At 50.1% G+C, this 17811-nt stretch overlaps 1 protein-coding gene across 6 annotated transcripts in view; it reads right to left on the reverse strand.

The window, feature by feature from the left end:
- The window catches only part of DDX11 (DEAD/H-box helicase 11), a 32197-nt gene extending 16224 nt beyond the window's left edge, over positions 1 to 15973 (reverse strand). For 4 of the 6 annotated variants that reach the window (XR_003121818.1, XM_025402568.1, XM_025402566.1 and 1 more), the window contains exons 1-6: positions 14696 to 15973; positions 9925 to 10072; positions 4125 to 4373; positions 3519 to 3605; positions 3064 to 3221; positions 222 to 267 (exon numbers count right to left, since the gene is read on the reverse strand). Coding sequence is in view for 5 of the 6 variants with exons in the window: in XM_025402568.1 (XP_025258353.1) it covers positions 222 to 267; positions 3064 to 3221; positions 3519 to 3605; positions 4125 to 4373; positions 9925 to 10072; positions 14696 to 14703 (696 nt within the window). In the remaining variant the exon portion in view is untranslated. The remainder of the gene's footprint in view (positions 1 to 221; positions 268 to 3063; positions 3222 to 3518; positions 3606 to 4124; positions 4374 to 9924; positions 10073 to 14695) is intronic. The other 2 variants (XM_025402567.1, XM_025402564.1) reach the window with 2 other exon arrangements.
- Between the last annotated feature and the right edge of the window lie 1838 nt (positions 15974 to 17811).

Here is a 17811-nt window from a genome sequence, read left to right on the forward strand (position 1 = left end):
AGGCCCCGAACCCGGGAAAGGTCTCCAGGGTCCACTGCAGCTGGCCAAGGGAGCAACTTGGGACCAGGGTTGCATCCGGGAAGCCACAGAGTGCAAGTGCTGGAATCTCTTGTGTAGAAAGAAGGGTGAGAAGCAGCTGAGTGACTCCAGCTTTCTCCCCGGGGGTGCAGGGCCCAGCCCATAGGCCCCAACACAGCACCAGCTGAGGACACTCGTGTTACCTTAGTTACATGTTCTTCCTCCAGGTCATCCTCATCGTCATCCACTCTGTGTGAGACAGAACAGAAAACAGTCTTCTCTCAGCAAACTCAGCAAAATGCACTGAGCATCTGCTGAGCGCTGGTGATGAGCCCTGGCCATTCCCAGCGATGGGTTCCACCAAGGCAGCAGGTGCTGCTCGCTCAGAAACTCCCCCAGGCAAATGCCAACCCCAGCCTCCCATGGCCACTTAGGTCTGTGGGGGGGGAAATATAAAAAGAAGAAAGGGGCTCAGCACCCCCAACCCAAGTCTTGAGTTGGAAGCCTTGGGGGTCATGGCAGGCTGCTCTCCTCTCTGCCCTCCCTCCGGCAAGCTGGATCCCTCTGAGGTCCCAGGGGGGATATTTGCTCTTCATCACCTCAGGCCTTTGGATGCTCTGTGACTGGAATGCTGTCTCCCCTCACCAGCTCTCAGTCAACTCTAAGATAGCAGCAGAAATTTCACCTCCTCCAAGAAGCCGCCTTTGACCTTCCCCGGTAGGTCTGGCTGCTCTGACACAGATTCATGGCCCCTGCTCTTAACACCTACCTCATTCAAAATCGCTTTCTCTCAGTCTATCTCCCTACAGACTGTCATGTCCACAAGGGAGGACCCAGGTCAGCCTTGACTCTGCTGAGTCCCTGTGGCCTCACCTAGAGCCTGGCATGCGGCAGGAACCCCATGGCCATCTCCTGGATGAAGCCACAACTGACTGACCAAGTGAACAGAGGACGCTCTCACTTATGACCAGTTACACCTCTTCTGTCAGCGCCTCAGTCTGCCCTTTCCAGCAATGCAGGAAGAGCCGATCAGCACTGGGTGTTGGTGGGGAGGCCAGCCCTGCATCCCATGGCCCGAAGCTGAGCCAGCTTTACTAGTCTACGCTCCTCAGAAACACAAAACCATCTGACAGGCACACACTACCTATGGGAACATCACACAAAAAGAAAACATTTTTGTTCACCTCGAAATTCCTTTCTAACAAAGCAGAACACAATTGCCTTGGGTTATCAGAAGAGTAATTATTACAGGCTTGGCTTCATGGTCACTAAAGAGCAGGCAGCTCTATCTTAAAGGCTTGGATCAATCTTATGTCGCATGCTGGACAAAGCCAGCAGGAGCTCAGTGAGCGGCTGGGTGTGTGAAGAAATGAACAGCAGAAGTTTTCTATTCACAACTCAGGTCCTCTGAGGCTCACGTTATCTCCTGAAATGCGAGGGCATGGGAAGCCCCGGAAGCTGACCTATAGGATCCATGGCTCTTGCCCAGACCTGAAGGAGCACTTTGTTCCTATAATATTCGCCACCTCCACGTCCACTCAAGTTCTCTGCCTTGTCCTCACGGGCTCTAAGGAAGAGGAGGGGGAGCAGAAGCACGACCTTGGAGGCGGGCAGGAAGGGTTCATGGAGCACAAGCTGTTTATGACCCTCTCTCCAGTGAGGCATAAAGCAGCACGGTGGTCTCTGCCCTGGGCAGGGGCAATAGTCGAGATCCGCATGGGCAGCCTGGAATCACACTACTGGACTGGAACGAGGAAGCATCTGCTCATTCATGTCAACTCGATTTTACTGAGCACACCCCTACGCCAAACGCTGGGTCAGCTCTGGGAACACAAAACTATAAAGACGTGGTTCCTGCCTGAAGCAGCTCGAGCTCAGCCAGGGAGAGGAGGCAACAACAGAAGCACAAGCGGGTGCGTGAGCAAAACAGAGCAGCTGACACCCGAGGCCACCCAGATGACACCTGAGCCAGGCCTTAAAGGAGAGGAAGACATCTGCCAAGGGAGGAGGGCAGGGTGTCTGGCCACAGCACGTTGCATGAGCAAATCCTCGGACACGACAGAGGACGGCCTGGCACGCTGGAGGAAGGTCAGGGCAGCGGGGAAGCTGGCATCTGGTGGAGGCTGGAGGTGGCGTCAGAAGGCGCCCTGCAGACAGACCGTGAGGGCCGGGGATGAACCTTCAGGAACATCCACAGAAGGTCTCTGGTCTTGCAGTTACCCTCTGACAGATGCGGTGGCCAGGGTGCCACGGGACACACGGGACCCATCACCAGGTACAGCCCCCCATCCCATCCACATCACCGTTTGGTTTTCCTTGTAGGCAAACACGCTGATTTCACATAGGTGCTATTTGTTTTCATGTCTATTAACTGTCCCCTCCATGTCTTCTTCCCTTCTACGTCCACAGCATCTGGACAGTGCCACACCCAGAGCAGACACTCAGGGATGGTGGTGAGGTTCCAGTATGAATGGGAACAGGGCTGTCACCAGGGATCCTGTGGGCCCGAAATGGCCTGGGTGGCCTGCTCAGGGCTAAGTCACCCAGCAGCTCATGGCTCATCAAGTGGAAACCTCAAGTCTAGACCAACAGAGGCCTTATGGGAGAAGAAAAGCTCAGGCTAAGGACGCCTTGACGGCTGACACCTCACAGGTTACCCAGCGCAGTCAGCTGCCTCAGAGCCTGAGATCTAGAGCCAGGCCGGCCGAGTTCCAGCCCAGCTCTCCACTGTTGAGGCTTGTGGCCTCAGCCAAGGTGTCTCCCCTTGTGGGGCTGCAGCCTCCTTGTGTATAAGGCACAGATCCAAATGTTCCTGCCCTGCCTGAGCTGCCGTGAGGACAGCTGAGAGGACACAGGCCAGGCCAGTGACTGTCCCCACAGCCATTGGCACTCATGGATCCTAGGAAGGACCCGGCTTAGAGCAGAGGGCAGAGGCCACCATGCCTCTCACCAGGTGCTTCATGGCATCTGTGGCATGAGGGAAAGAGCTGTCTTCAAGGGTGTCCCCTGGCCTGGGGCAGGGTAGCGCTGCCACCTCTGTCTCACCCGCTCGCTGCCTTTTTCTCCTCGTCGCTCTCGTATTCGGCAAGGACCAGCTCCTCCTCCCCAGACTCCAGCTGCTCCGGCCGCTCAGCCCCCGGGCCTGTCTCTAGCATCTCTCTGCTGAGGCGGAGGAGATTCTCCGTTTCTTCTTCTTCCTGCCTCTGGACAGGAGGAGTGGAAGTGGGGAGGGAGGAAGAAGTCTCAGCACCAGTACCCGCCTCCCACGTGCCAGAGACAAAGCACACTACGCCCATTCACAGGGGCCTGGCTGCCTGGCTGGAGAGAGGTCTACTCGCAGGATCCATGCCTCAACCACTCACAGCCCAGCTCCTGTACAGGAGCACATAGCCAGTGAGGATCATGGAGGGGAGACTGAGGCCCTGGCCACGCATCCATGAGCCTCCAAGCAGAGCGACCCTGCCTGGACATAATCCTGCCCCCCAAGAAATGAGGCTCACCAGGCGCTTGGCTGCATATTTGAACTGCGCCCTGTGCTGCAGCTGCTGCAGGCGTTCTTCTCGCTGCTTCCTCCTGGCCTGCTCCGCCTAAAGGAGGCAGACATGAAGAAAAATCACCAGGAAGCCCCTAACCAGGCCTCTCCTAAGGAGTCTGGACGGCTCAGCCCGGCGCCTCCTCACCTGGGGCAGCTCTCCTTCCCCAGCCAGCACACAAGGGCTGCTGCATCCCCTCCCGGGACCTCAATCCCGCAGGTCCCAGCCTCGCTGCTCACTGCACAAGGCTGCACACTCCTCCCAAAGCCACACGCTCTCCATCAGATCCATTTGCAGCCACTGAACCATGTTGCCAATGGCAATGAACAGGTCCTTTCCCAGGTGAGTAATAAATGGGAACCGACAGTTCGTTGTGTGGAGAAGGCCTGCTGACCTCCAGCTCAAAAAAGATAGCACCAGGGCAGCACCGTCGACCCAAGGAGCTGATGAAGAGCTGAGAGGCACGGCAATGGCAGAGGAACACACACTACCTGAGTCTCGGAATCGCCCCAGAACAATCGCTGAAGCCATGTTTCCTCCATCACTCCCACTTCGGGATACCCCTGGTCTCACCTTTAGTCGATCCACCAGGTCCCTCTCTTCTTTCTTCTGCACAAACTGAGTCACCCAGGCCGGCTCTCCAGCAGGCCTCGGGGTGGCTGCGGCCCCTTCGCAGGAAGACGACAGACACAGGGATTCATCTTTCTCATCATGTAAGGGGCCAGTTCCAGTTTCAAGGAGTCGTGCCTCTTCCTCACGCTTCTTCTGTTCAAAGTCACGGAGCCAGGAGAGGGCTCCACAAATAAGACTTAAGGACTTTCCCTGCAGAAAGAAAAATGATCTTCAGAAACAGGAAAACAACAAAGCTTCCCACATGACCTTTCCCCATTTTAATAAAAGCCTGAAAGAAGGTCTGGCTGTACATATGAGAGGATGCTCTAAGACCAGCCTAGGAAAGGAAAGGAAAGGAAAGGAAGGAAATTAGCATTAGAATAGCCTGGAAAAACAGAACAGAAGGAAGAAATGAAAACTGGGCCCAAGAAGCAGGAAAGAGCTTCTTTAATTATCCAGCTCACTGTTCTGAAAACAAATTTAAAGCAGTTTATTAGATTATATGTAAATATCGCACAAAATTAGAAGCTGAGACATTAGACAAAAAGCCCCCCAAAAGAATTAAGGCCCCCAAATGCTAAGCAAGAAATCCCATGCACTTGCCAACACGGAGCCTAGCAGCCACTCAGCCTTCATGCGGCTCCTGTGCAGATGCAGGATGATGAGTCACGAGGGCCAGGGTTTACATGTTTTTTTATTTTTTTATTTTTTAAAGCAAACTAATCACTCTAGAGGACATCACTCTCTCTGTCTGTTTTTGAGAGGTCTTGCTATGTTGCCCAGGCTGGTATGGAACTCCTGGGCTCACACAATTCTCTGGCCTCAGCCTCCCAAGTGGCTGGGACTACAGGTGTGTGCCTCCGCACACAGACTGGAAAACACTACTCTTGACTTAAGACCAGAATTTTCTGTGAGCCTGATTGAATTGTATTCCTCCAAACTCCTATGTTGAAGTCCTAACCCCCAGTGTCTCAGAATGTGGCCTTATCTGGAAATAGGACCATCGCAAATGTAATCAGTTAAGATGAGACTACTAGGACGGGCCCCAGCCTGAAGGGCGAATATCCTTATTAGAAAGGGGACACGTGGATGCAGACATGCACAGAAGGCAGGCGATGTGATGACACCCAAGAAGACGCCACCTATAAGCCCAGGAAAGGGGCCTGAAGAGATCTTCCCCTCGCGACCCTCAGAAGGGCCCAGGCATGCAGACACCTTGATCTCAGCCTCCAGCCTCCAGTGCTGTGGGATGTCAGTTTCTGTTGTTTAAGCCCCACTGTGTGAAGCTTTCCTCCGGCAGCTCCAGGGAACCAATACAGTTCTTCCAGAGAGGACCCTTCAGGGAGCACCACAAGGAGGTGGCCCTGGTGTCCACAAGGGGACTCAGCTCAGGGGAGTCTCTGGAGGAGTCCACACCTTCTGCTCCAGGCAGTCAGCTCTTCCAGCCTGCTGAACCCAGAGGGGACCTCAGAGTGTCCGGGGCGGGGTGAAATACCTGGTTTGACCAGGGTTGGGGCAGCAGCGCAGCACAGGAGTCAGAGCCTCAAACTCCACAGCCAGGCGCCAGGGTTCCAGTTGCCTCCCCAACCTGCAGCTCTGTGGCTCAGGCTGGCCTCACTATGCTTGTTTCCACGAGTGCAGAAATGGGAATGGCAACAGGAGCACCCTCCTTATAGAAATGGTGCAAGCAGGACATTAACACACATGAAAGGCCAAATCCTCTGGATTAGAGGATTGCCTGGCAAATAACAAGTGAGCAGTTGGAGTTAGCTAACTTTTTGCTATCATTAAGTAATAATAATACAATTATTAATAGCATTATTCTGGGATATGGGATCTATTAGTTTTCATCAGAATCTTGAAGGGCCCTGGGATAGGATAGAATGACACTGTTGACAAATGGATGGATCCCATATTTTTACAAAAGCCCCGTATGTACCATTTCCCTCAGCTTTTGACAGAAAGTAAACGGCAGAGAGTTCCAGGCAGCACTTCCCAGCAGCACCTGGAGGGCGGCTCTTCCATGCTGCCTGTGACATTGGAAGCAGTCAGCTTCAGCTGTCACTGGGCTGGGAGACACAATGGTTAGAAAGCCAGTGCCCTCCATCTGAAAGTGAGCTGAGGAAGTTCCTGAGGGCATGGTCAAAGTTATCTTTCAAAAACAACCGTGGGTACACTCCGGCACAACAACAAAAGAATAACTGAGGCCCATCGTTTTCTACATCCAGTAATGAGACCACAAAACTTTGAGATTGGAAAATGTTAAAAGGATGCATAACCAAAGGCTCACCTTCCTAGGGTATCGTCCCAGATAACACAGTTAAATGATTTATGCCAAGATAAGCAAATTCATTCACTCTGAACACCTGCTGGTGGTAGCAAGCATGGGGCTCAGAGCTGAGGACACAAAGGTGCAGAGCCCCTAGCAAGAGGCCACAGGCCCACATGTAACATACAATTCGAGGGCATCATAGATCCCTGCAAAGCATGCACTCAGGTTCGAGGACTCCCAGAACTGCAGTGTTACACAAGGCACAGCACACACCAAGCTGTAATGGTGACTCCACTTCATAGACCGATACACGGCTTAAAAGGTGACTATCAAGGATAAACAGCATCTCAGGCACCTAAGGTGGGGGTACCTGTGCATCCAAGGCAGGGAAGGGCATGGTAGGTACAACAGGTAACAAAAACCCCACTCAGGGTGTCCCCCAGCACGGCTGCTCCTGTGGGCCGCAGGACACCCGGGACAGGAGAACACACTCTATTCAGAAGTTGATTTAGAAAACAGAAGAATGTCAAGGTAATAAAGCCACAGGGTACGTTCCCAGAGAGTGCACACAAGATGAGGCTATAGAACCAGAGACATCGACAATTAAAGACTGAGCAGAGGAAGACAACGCGGAAGCCTGGAGTGCAGAAGACTGAGATGGAAAGACCTGAGAGGGAGAAGATGGGTTGTCAGGCTATACAAGGTGAAAGGGGTCAGGTGCAGTGGCTCATGCCTGTAATCCCAGCACTATGGGAGGCCAAGGCAGGAGGACTGCTTGAGCCTGGGGGTTTAAGACCACCGGCCTGAGCAGCATAGTGAGATCTCATTTCTACAAACTAAAAAATTAGCCAGGTGTGATGGTGCACACCTATAGTCCCAGTTGCTCAGGAAGCTGAGGTGGGAGGATCACTTGACACCAGAAGGTCGAATGATCCATGCAGTGAACCATGATCTTAACACTGCACTCTGCCCTGGGCAGCAGAGCGACACCCTGTCTCTAAAATTAAAATAAACAAGGCAGAATGAACATGCACTCAACTGTGTTCCAAAAAAACAAAGAAAGTGGAAGGAGTAGTATGTTTTAGGAGAGAGGGAAAGAAGACAGAGACATCAAAGTGATTCGACAGAGACACTCAAGCCCAAGTGTCCCCAGAGATCTCCCCTATTCACTCTCAGAAGACTCAGGAAGTGATAGGAAAGACAGGTCACTGAAAACAAAGGGACGGATTGAAATTCTTTTCAAGAACAATTAGATCCCCAGGTTGCAATCCCTGCTCCTGCTCCTTGCAGAAGACAGGAAGTGGGCTCTCAGTGGAAGCTGAGCTAGGAGAGCCCTGGAGGCAACAGGCAGAGTGAGGAGGCAAGGGGGAAGGGGAGGAGGGCCAGGCTGAAAGCAGGCACTGAGGCGGACTCTCCACCTGGAGCCTCTTCCCCAGACCACCTCTAGGAAGACTGGCTGTCAGATTTCAGCCCTTGTACCTGCTGGGCCAGAGCGTAGAGGCACCTGCGCTGGAGAGACCGAAGACTCTAGGGAAAATCCCACAGATGTGCTGGCAACTGGAGGCCCCCAACAAAGGAGCCCAGCCTGGCAGCCACAGCCAGCCTGCCCTGCAGACTCAGTCTTTCTGTATCCTGTTCTTCAGCATACACAGGCAGTCCAGGGCCGCCAGACGTTTGAGGAAAGCCTCCAAATGGACATATACCCTGCTGTGGTGTGGGTGCGGCTGTCTGTCCCAGCAACACTCATGCTGAAATCTGTCAAGTCAGTCTGAGGAGCAACTAATTCAAATGACAGGGAAAGGATGGAGGATTCCAGGAGGGCTCCAAGGTAAAAATGGAATTGGTTACTGCTGTGGATTAAATTGTATCCCCACCAAAATGCATGTTAAAAAAATGTTTTCAAAGAACAAAAACAAAACAAAAGAAGCTGTGTATGGTGGTGTGCACCCGTAATCTCGGATCTTGCCAGCCACTAGCTACTTGAGAGGCTGAGAGGCGAGGACCGCCTGAGTTCGAGACCAGCCTGGGCCACACAGTGAGACTCCCCATCTTAACAAACATATGTTGAAATCCCAACCCCACCATGGGACTGTACTACAGATCCGGCCTTTAAGGGTAAAGGAGGTCATAAGGGAGCAGCAGTAAGGGAACAGCCCTTGTCCTCATAAAAGAGAAAGACACCAAAGATCTGTTTTTCTCCTCCTCTTTTTAGCTTGTTCCACAGCAAGAAGGCAGCCATCTGCAAGCCGGGAAGAGACCCCCTCCCCAGAACCAGAACCCTGCCAGAACCTTGATCTTCAACTTTCCAGCCTCCAGAATGGTGAGAAATAAATTCCTGTTAAGTCACCCGGTCTATGGTATTTTACTATGGCAGTCCTGGCCAACTAAGACAGGAATTTTCTGAATGGAAAATGTATTGAGAGGCCATGGGATGATGTGGGAGGAACTGGCATAGGTATATTAAAAACTGAACTAACGGCCGGGCGCGGTGGCTCAAGCCTGTAATCCCAGCACTTTGGGAGGCCGAGGCGAGTGGATCACGAGGTCAGGAGATCGAGACCATCCTGGCTAACACGGTGAAACCCCGTCTCTATTAAGAAATACAAAAAACTAGCCGGGCGAGGTGGCGGGCGCCTGTAGTCTCAGCTACTTGGGAGGCTGAGGTGGGAGAATGGCGTGAACCCGGGAGGCGGAGCTTGCAGTGAGCCGAGATCACGCCACTGCACTCCAGCCTGGGAGCACAGCGAGACTCCGTCTCAAAAAAAAAAAAAAAAAAAAAAAAACAAAACTGAACTAACTTTAAAAAGGCACTTATTAACTCTGAAAAAACAGAGTATTAAGACATATTGTTGAAGACAAAATTATGCTCAAAATGTACACTGAAACTTAGAATTATATTTGAAGGATGGGGAAAGAGAGGGAAAAGAGTTTGTAAGGAAGCCGTCTCATCTACCATAATAGGAAGGCACCAATGACTTCAGCCTAATTTTTCTCAGATCATGGAGCTATGTTTAAGACTTCAAGCCAGGCACGGTGGCTCACGCCTGTAATCCCAGCATTTTGGGAGGCCGAGGTGGGTGGATCACAAGGTCAGGAGATAGAGATCATCCTGGCTAACACAGTGAAACCCCGTCTCTATTAAAAATACACACAAAAAAATTAGCCGGGCTTGGTGGCGGGCGCCTGTAGTCCCAGCTACTCGGGGGGCTGAGGCAGGAGAATGGCGTGAACCCAGGAGGCGGAGCTTGCAGTGAGCCGAGATTGCGCCACTTCATTCCAGCCTGGGCGACAGAGCAAGACTCTATCTCAAAAAAAAAAAAAAAAAAAAAAAAAGACTTTAATAGAGGAAGTGACTATTACCCAGAAAGATAAACTGAGACTACTCTGCCCAACTTCAAACTATGAACATCTCCGGACAGGCAAACAGGAAAAGCTAGCACGGCTGCCGTTATGTTGTCTTTATCAGTATCTCTCACAATTCATACTCACAGTGCCAGTTGGACTCTCAAATATCCCAATCTTGCCAGCCTCCAAAACCCTGTAAAGCTCTGCCATGAAGTCTTCCTGGATGGAATAGGGCGTGAAGGGAAAAGGAAAATGGATGGTACCAACTTTCTGTGTTTCATTAGCCATGGACCTAGGAAAAATAAATACAACATGTTAAGCTCTCTCATGGTGCAGGAAGAAGTGGCTTGAAATCTGCAGCAGTATCTAAGAGCAGTTTCCACCCTTGTTATCAAATTTCTCCTTGGGTTGTACATTTTTCTGGGAAGCAGAAACCATGTCCTTTCCATCCTTCGCAGGTCCGCATGAGGCCATACCAGAATCATGCAATCCACCTAGCGACATGTAACGAACGCCTCTAGCGGAATGCAGACTGGGAAAGCCCCTAAACCGAATCTCCCCTGCCATTTCACCGTGGCTCCGACACCTTCCTAATGCCTCTACAAAAGGCTTAGAGCTCTCTTCTCAAAGACGAGCACCCCTAGGATCTAGGGTGTTGCTTATAATCACTTTCTTCTCCCACTTCTCTGCAATGCACATTCACAAGCCGAAGTTACTTCACTTTATCCCATTGTGAGGTACTGGAAAATCATGACTCACAGGCAGAGGACCACGAACACAGCTTGTTTGGATGGCACAAGTTAACATACACATCCTTATAAGTATCTTTAGTTTGCTTCTTAGTTCATCCTAGCCTCCATTTCCAGCACCAGCCAGAGCTGCCTCCTACTAATTTTTCTGGCCTCAAGACGCATGAACTTGCTGTTTGGCTCCAGACAGGAGAGCTCTCTTCACAGTCACGAAGCTCTGGCTGGAACAGCTTCCCAGTACTGAGACCAGGCATTTCTCTTTCCTTCCTAGGCTAAGGGCTAAGAAAAACTCTGCTCCACGTTGACGTCATCTTTTTTCCCTCCTCTTCTGAATCTAATTATCTCTGAAATAGTGTTTACCTCTCCTTTCTTCCTTGAATCACCATCTGGAGGCCTGACTCTTCCATCCTGGTTCCCACACCTCTCTCTTTAGAATTCGCTTCTCCAAGCTATTTGCCAGGTCCGTCTCTTCTAAGCACAAATGTTAGTAAGTCCCAAACCTATTTTATTAATATTAATAGATCGAGAGTCCATCTTTATAACTTTGGCCTTAATAAGAGTAGTGATAGTGTCACTGTATTTACGAGGGGAAAGGTAGCTGCCACGATGCTCTTCAGTTTAGGGGCAATTAACATCACTACAGACTGGTGGCAGTTGATGGATTTGCACAAGAAGAGAGAACTCACAGAACTAGCACTATTTACGCTGTCTTTACGGAGGTGTATCTGGCTGTTTTGTCAGACATTCTGGGGACAAGAAAAAATGAAAAGAGAAAAACATGACTACAGAGGTAGAGGAATAATTACAAGAAGGGTAATTAAAAAACACTATGACAATTCAATCCGAGAGAGGGGTATGGACTAAAAAAGCTTTAACACATGAAGGAAGGGGAAGAACAGTACCTAACAAATTTTGAGGATCTGCTATGTGTTAAACACTCTACAGGGTCTTTTGCTTTTCTTATCTCATTTAACATGGCCGGGCGCAGTGGCTGAAGCCTGTAATCCCAGCTCTTTGGGAGGCCGAGACGGGCGGATCACGAGGTCAGAAGATCGAGACCATCCTGGCTAACACGGTGAAACCCCGTCTTTACTAAAAAATACAAAAAACTAGCCGGGCGAGGTGGTGGGCGCCTGTAGTCCCAGCTACTCGGGAGGCTGAGGCAGGAGAATGGCGTGAACCCGGGAGGCGGAGCTTGCAGTGAGCTGAGATCTGGCCACTGCACTCCAGCCTGGGCGACAGAGCAAGACTCTGTCTCAAAAAACAAACAAAAAAAAATCTGTACAACACTATAAGGATACAGCTATCGGATACTGATTCTTATAGAGATTAATTGCTCAAAGTCACAGCTAAAAAGTGGAAAACCAGGGATTCGAATCCAGGTCCAAATGACTGTACTTTAGTGAAGCTCATCCGGTTGCAAGAGATATCCAGCGTAAGTAAAGGGAGGCTCACTGAAAGGAGGTTCACAAACTGAGAGTAAGAATTGAAACTATCTGGGAAAGCCAAAAACAGAAGCAGACTAAAGCGGCAAGGGAGCTCAGACTTCAAGACAGGTCCAGAACGTCACCAGCAACACACACCCACGGGGTTCACTCTCCTGCTCAGCCGGGCGCCGGACACGCCACAATCTCACTCCCTCGGCGCACTCGGTTTCTCCTTACCCCACACTGGAGCTTGCACGTGGCCTCGTCAGCCCCTGGACCTTTCAGCTTCGGCTCCCACTGCCAAATAAAAAGTCTTGGTGTCTCCCTGTTCTGAATCCCAAGAGAAAAAGCTGACCAGCAGCTCCTCTCCAGACAGAACACTGGTCAGCCTGATACCGGTCAGGCTCCCGGCCTCATCTACTCAGCTCGGGTCTTGCACTTGCTGCTCCCCTTGGCCTGGAAAAGGAGGAGTCCTCAATATCCAGGCCTCGGCTCAGGCTCACCCCCTCAGAGAAGGCTCTCCGGCTGTCTGGCCACTGGACAGGGGTCAAACACCACCCCCACTCCTCAACCCCTAGCTTGCTCTAAGTCACTTTTTAAAAATCATATTACTCTGTATTTAACTTATTCATAGCTCTAAGCACCATCTGAACCTATTTATTCTTCCTTACTGGAATATAAGTTCCATACATAGAGGAACCTTGTCTGTCTTGTTCTTCTCTCGCTCCAGGACTCAGAATGAGGTGCTTCAACACCTCATAGGCATTCAACAAAAATGTGATGAATGAATGAGTAGCCAGCCAGACATGCGGGCTGTATAAGGAAAGGTTTCTGTTCCAAGGCTGGGTAATGGAGGTCCCACGACTTCAATACCTATCTAGTTAAATGGCCAGTTCTTTAATAGTTTCGAACCGTTTTCACACAACCCCACAACAACCCTGTGTGGTCAGTATTTTTATAAGCTCTATTTTATAAAGAAAGAAACTGAGATGCAGTAAACTTAAGTGACTTGCCCAAGGTCACTCAGCAAGTGCTTGAACTCAGGATTTAAACCACATCTGCCAGATGGCCAAGGCACCTGAAGCTTTGTATCTCCTCACTTTTCCTCCCACCAGGGTAAGTGGGATAAAAAAGACAGACTTGGTTACCAAACTCCTAGAATGACAATACTAAACAATACAGAAGAAACATTAAGTATTATTTCATTTCCCCGTCAGTGGTAATTATAGATCTCATTATTCCAGAAGCAGCACAGGCTAAATCATAGAGGTTTAGATAAATCTGAGTAAAACGGATTCACTAAGCCAGATTAAAAACATTTGCAGTGACTTGTTCAGCCCTCTTCAGGTTGGCTGTGTGGACGGAGGACAACCATCACCTCCCTGTGCCAAGGCACACACCAGGACAGCAAATCTCATGCTCATTAAATGAGGTAAGAGTTGTGAAAGCACTTCAGGAACATATTGGTTCTTTTCTTTCTTTCTTTTTTTTTTTTTTTTTTTGAGACGGAGTCTTGCTCTGTCGCCCAGGCTGGAGTGCAGGGGCGTGACCTCGGCTCACTGCAAGCTCCGCCTCCCGGGTTTACGTCATTCTCCTGCCTCAGCCTCCCGAGTAGCTGGGACTACAGGCGCCCGCCACCTCACCCGGCTAATTTTTTTGTATTTTTAGTAGGGATGGGGTTTCACCGGGTTAGCCAGGATGGTCTTGATCTCCTGACCTCGTGATCCGCCCGCCTCAGCCTCCCAAAGTGCTGGGATTACAGGCGTGAGCCACCGCGCCCGGCACATATTAGTTCTTAAAGTGTTCATTTTCTTCGATCCCCAATTATCACTCATTACTGAGTACAGACTATTGCTGTTGGCTCAATTGTGTCCTCCCCACACTGATCTTGGACGTCCCAAGCCTCTGGGACTGTGAGCAAACACATTTCTGTGTCGAAGCCACCCAGTTTATGGTCTTTTGTTATGGCAGCCGGCGCTGACCAGGACAACTATGTGGCAGGTGCTACCTACCATATGGCCCTAAAATGTTTTAACTTCACACACCTGGAAAGCACCACAGCTCCAAGAGAAAAGCTTTTTCGCACTGCTGTTAAGCCAGGGCCATACACTGCAGTGCTGTGGTGCTCCACCAGCTGGAGGATGGCCTGGCCCATAAAACCCACATTCCCACCTTGCTCTGGCCCTGTCTCCCCTCCCACCTGCATTCTGAGCTCGCACCCTGTGTGGAACCCAACTAGCGGCTTATGAGCATTTAAGTCCACGTTTATGACACTTCCGTCAACAATCTGGTCAACTGCACTCATCCCCGGCCTCTGTACTGTACCCTGCTCCGCCTCGATTCCGGCCCTAAGGGAAGCTAGAGCCATGGAGCCCTTAACTTTATTGGCTCTGGGCTCAGATTGCCAAATTTAGGATCCCAGCTGTATCCTTGCTAAAGTTAGTATCTCTGGGACTCAGTTTCTGCATCTGTAAGAGACAGGTGGGTCACAGTGCTCACTCACTGCTGCAGTGTCTTATCTACGTAAGATAATCCATGAAAAGCTCAACATAGCTGGGCCAAATGTAAGACCCAGACGCGTGGCTGCTGTTAATACTGACTCCTGCGCACCGCCCAGTTCCACCGCAGGCACAACCCTCGCAGGCCTGCCCAGTCTCCGCACAGGGTTCCCGCCTGTCAATCACGCTGGCCCCGCCCTCCACTTCCGGAATAATTTCCCGCTCCGAACTGGCCACCTACCTTTGCATACAGGGGTCCCGCGCCGGAACAGACGCCTGGTTTGCGATTTCACCAGAGTTGCCCTTCCTTGTCCCGCTGCTCCTCGTCCTCAGCTCTGCCGCCACGCAGCACTGCGCTCACCTTCTTCGCCGGCAGAATTGCTACGCAGAAAACCAGGCCCAGGGAATCTGGGCAAACGCCGCTGCATTTGAAACTGGCGGCTCCCCTCAATGAAAGGCTGCGGGAACAACCCCCGCTGTTGCGCATGCGCACTCCAGGACGCGCGCGAACACGCAGCCGCTGTAATCTGGAGGGGGCGTGGTTTGCGCGCTCCGGAACTTGGATCTCACCTCAGCGTTCGGTTTCCCGCTGCTTTCCGCCCGCTGCGGGCTGTGTGATTAATCCCCGCCGATTAGCGCCAGTTGTACGAAGCGCTGGACGGTTGCCTGACCAGATGAAACATCAGCCAATGTTCCAACGCCCAGGGACGGGCGCTGTCCCCGAAACGGGAAACCTGTCTTCTGGTCCCGGCTCTAGTCGGCCTCTGGAGATCCGTAGCTCGGTTATTTTACCTCTGAAACGGACGACACCTGCACTGCGCATCCCAGCGGCTCCTCCACGCGGAGAGACAGTGTCAGTGAAAGGCCGTCTAGATGACGAGTTGATGAAATCGTTTCTGCCCCGTGCGGGGCACGACCTTGCGGAGGGCCCGGAAGACCCAGCCCTGCCTGGAGCTTACCTGCTAATTAGGAGGACAACGCATCGCCTCACCTCCCTGGACTTTGCTTCTCCTTTATTCAGTGAGGGATTGGACTAGCTGGTCCTTAAGAACTTTTCAGAAAGTCTGGTTCTGGCAGATGATCAATGGGAGCATCTCTTGCTACGGGCTTTCCTGGAATGACAGGTAATTGGTGCACCTTCCCAGCAGGGTCAGGGGAAGTTGCTGGGACTTGAAGGAAATGCTTCTGGGGAGAGGAGCCAGTGTTAACAAGCTGTCGAAAAGCTTGGAGGTGGGAATTTACAAAAGGTGATTCCAGGGTCAGTTTTTTTTTTGTCACCTGCTTCCTTATTGGGCAGTTTGGAGAGGGTGAGGAAGTAATACCCTTCAGGGTCTTGGGATGTGGCCAGCAGAATCCTTAGAGGGTCTTTGAAGTCTTAGTTTTAAGTTTAGAATTCATGGGCAGAGTACTTAAATACACTTTTCTCCAAAGAAGATGTACAGGTGGCTCACAGGCCCATAAAAATGTTGCATTCTACCCTATAACATCTGTGTTTGTTTTTGCATAAAAACAGAGTTTTAAAATAACTGTTGTCTGGTAAATTGACATCTCTAGAATAGAAGGTACACTAGGTTTTTTACCCTATTGCTTCAAACACCATCCCACACAGCCACACTCCTAGGGTAGGAATCGTCCAGTTTAAGAAGCACCATTGGAGGAATAGAAAGTGATAGGACGTGAAGGTCGCTCGGGGTCTGGTTGTAGAAGGCTTTAAACAACACGCTAATAAATTTAGACTTCGCACTGTAGACAAGTTACAAGTCACTGAAACATTTTTAAACAGAGGAGTGGATTTGCAAATGCAACGTCTTGGAAATACTAAGCTGGAAGCGGTGTGAAGGATGGTTTGGCGCGGAGACCAGAAGCAATCAGCCAAGTTGGGTTGTGCAGTAAACCAGACAGTGCAGTAGGGGCTTGGACCTCAAGAGTGGCAATAGACACGGACAGGACAAAGGCCGTTCCCACCAGGCTGTAAATCTGGATTGTGTCCCTCCATCCTCCCCTCACTTCTGCCCTGGAGGCTTATGTTTAGAGAGCTGTACTCCTAACATGAGGCCCTGGGCTTTGTCTCAAAGGTAAAGGCAAAAGTTCCTTATGTGGACTACCTCGGCATTTATTATTAAACAGCCTTAGATGATGCCATTGATTGAATGAACTCAGAGACCTTCATAAACTCCTCTCAAAACTCAGGGCTAGCAAGAAAAGTTCTTGTACTAATGTAGAAATATTTTCTATAACCGCACAGTGAGAGCTATAGAAACCCATTATGCATTCTTCTTTGCCTTCACTGCTAGTGATCTCACGGCTAAATATGGTACATTGTTTTAGTTTTCTTCGGCCAGCATTTTTTAATTTTGTTGTTGTTGTTGTTCTCACTCCTTCTTGCTAATTTTAAGTACATGTTCTAATAAAGTGTGACTGCCTGGATCCAGATTCCCTACTCCACCATTTAACTAGCTGGATGACCTTGGCGTATGACTTAAGCCTTCTGAGTCTCTGCTTTTCTCACGAATGAAATAAAGATAATAATAGAACTTACGTTCTAGAATTCTTATGAGATAAATGAGATAGTCCTGGTAACATAAAAGGCTTAACATCTAACATATCATTGTGGAAGCTTAACAAATGGTAGCTATTACCGATATAAATTGGGTTTGGTTTCAGGATTCCTGTGCTTTTATTATAAATTTCCTTAGATCCTCTTCTAGAAGGAGAGCGTGTAGAACGTACAAGTTTGTTTTCAACAAGCAATTCTCTCGGGAGCTGAGAGTGAGAACTCAGTCACTCCTGCCGTAATGGCAGCAAGCCTTTCATGAGGGATGTACCCCCATGGTCCAGACATTGCCCACCGGATGCCACCTCCAACACCGGAAATCAGATTTCAACATGAGACTTAGTGGAGCCAAACAAACCATATCCAAACTGTAACACCTACGTAGTGGAAAAGGCTCATGAAATGTGCCTGTGCTATAAGAGAAAACATCATTAGAGACAAGATTGTTCTGTCCCCAAGGCCCTACATGCCTCACTCTGGAACAGTGCAAGATGTACCCTAATAATATTTGCTTCTCTGAACCCTAGTTTCTTGGATTATTATGTCTATCTTGATATATTACTTTAGCTCATTAAGCCACACCATAGTGGGGTGGGACATATTATTTCTTCACATAATAGCTTGATGTACTTAGTCAAACTAAATTTTCAGTAGTGTTTGAAAATGGGCACTAGAACTCAGGAAGGTGGTAAAATCTGGATATATGAATTTGATCACTCCTGGGAAACAACAAAAACATCTAAACTGAAGCTATGGAGGTAGTAAGATTGCTGAAAGGAAGTTTCCAAAAGGAAGGAGGTATC

Source organism: Theropithecus gelada, chromosome 11 (assembly GCF_003255815.1).
Source record: "Theropithecus gelada isolate Dixy chromosome 11, Tgel_1.0, whole genome shotgun sequence".
Classification (NCBI taxonomy): Eukaryota; Metazoa; Chordata; class Mammalia; order Primates; family Cercopithecidae; genus Theropithecus; species Theropithecus gelada.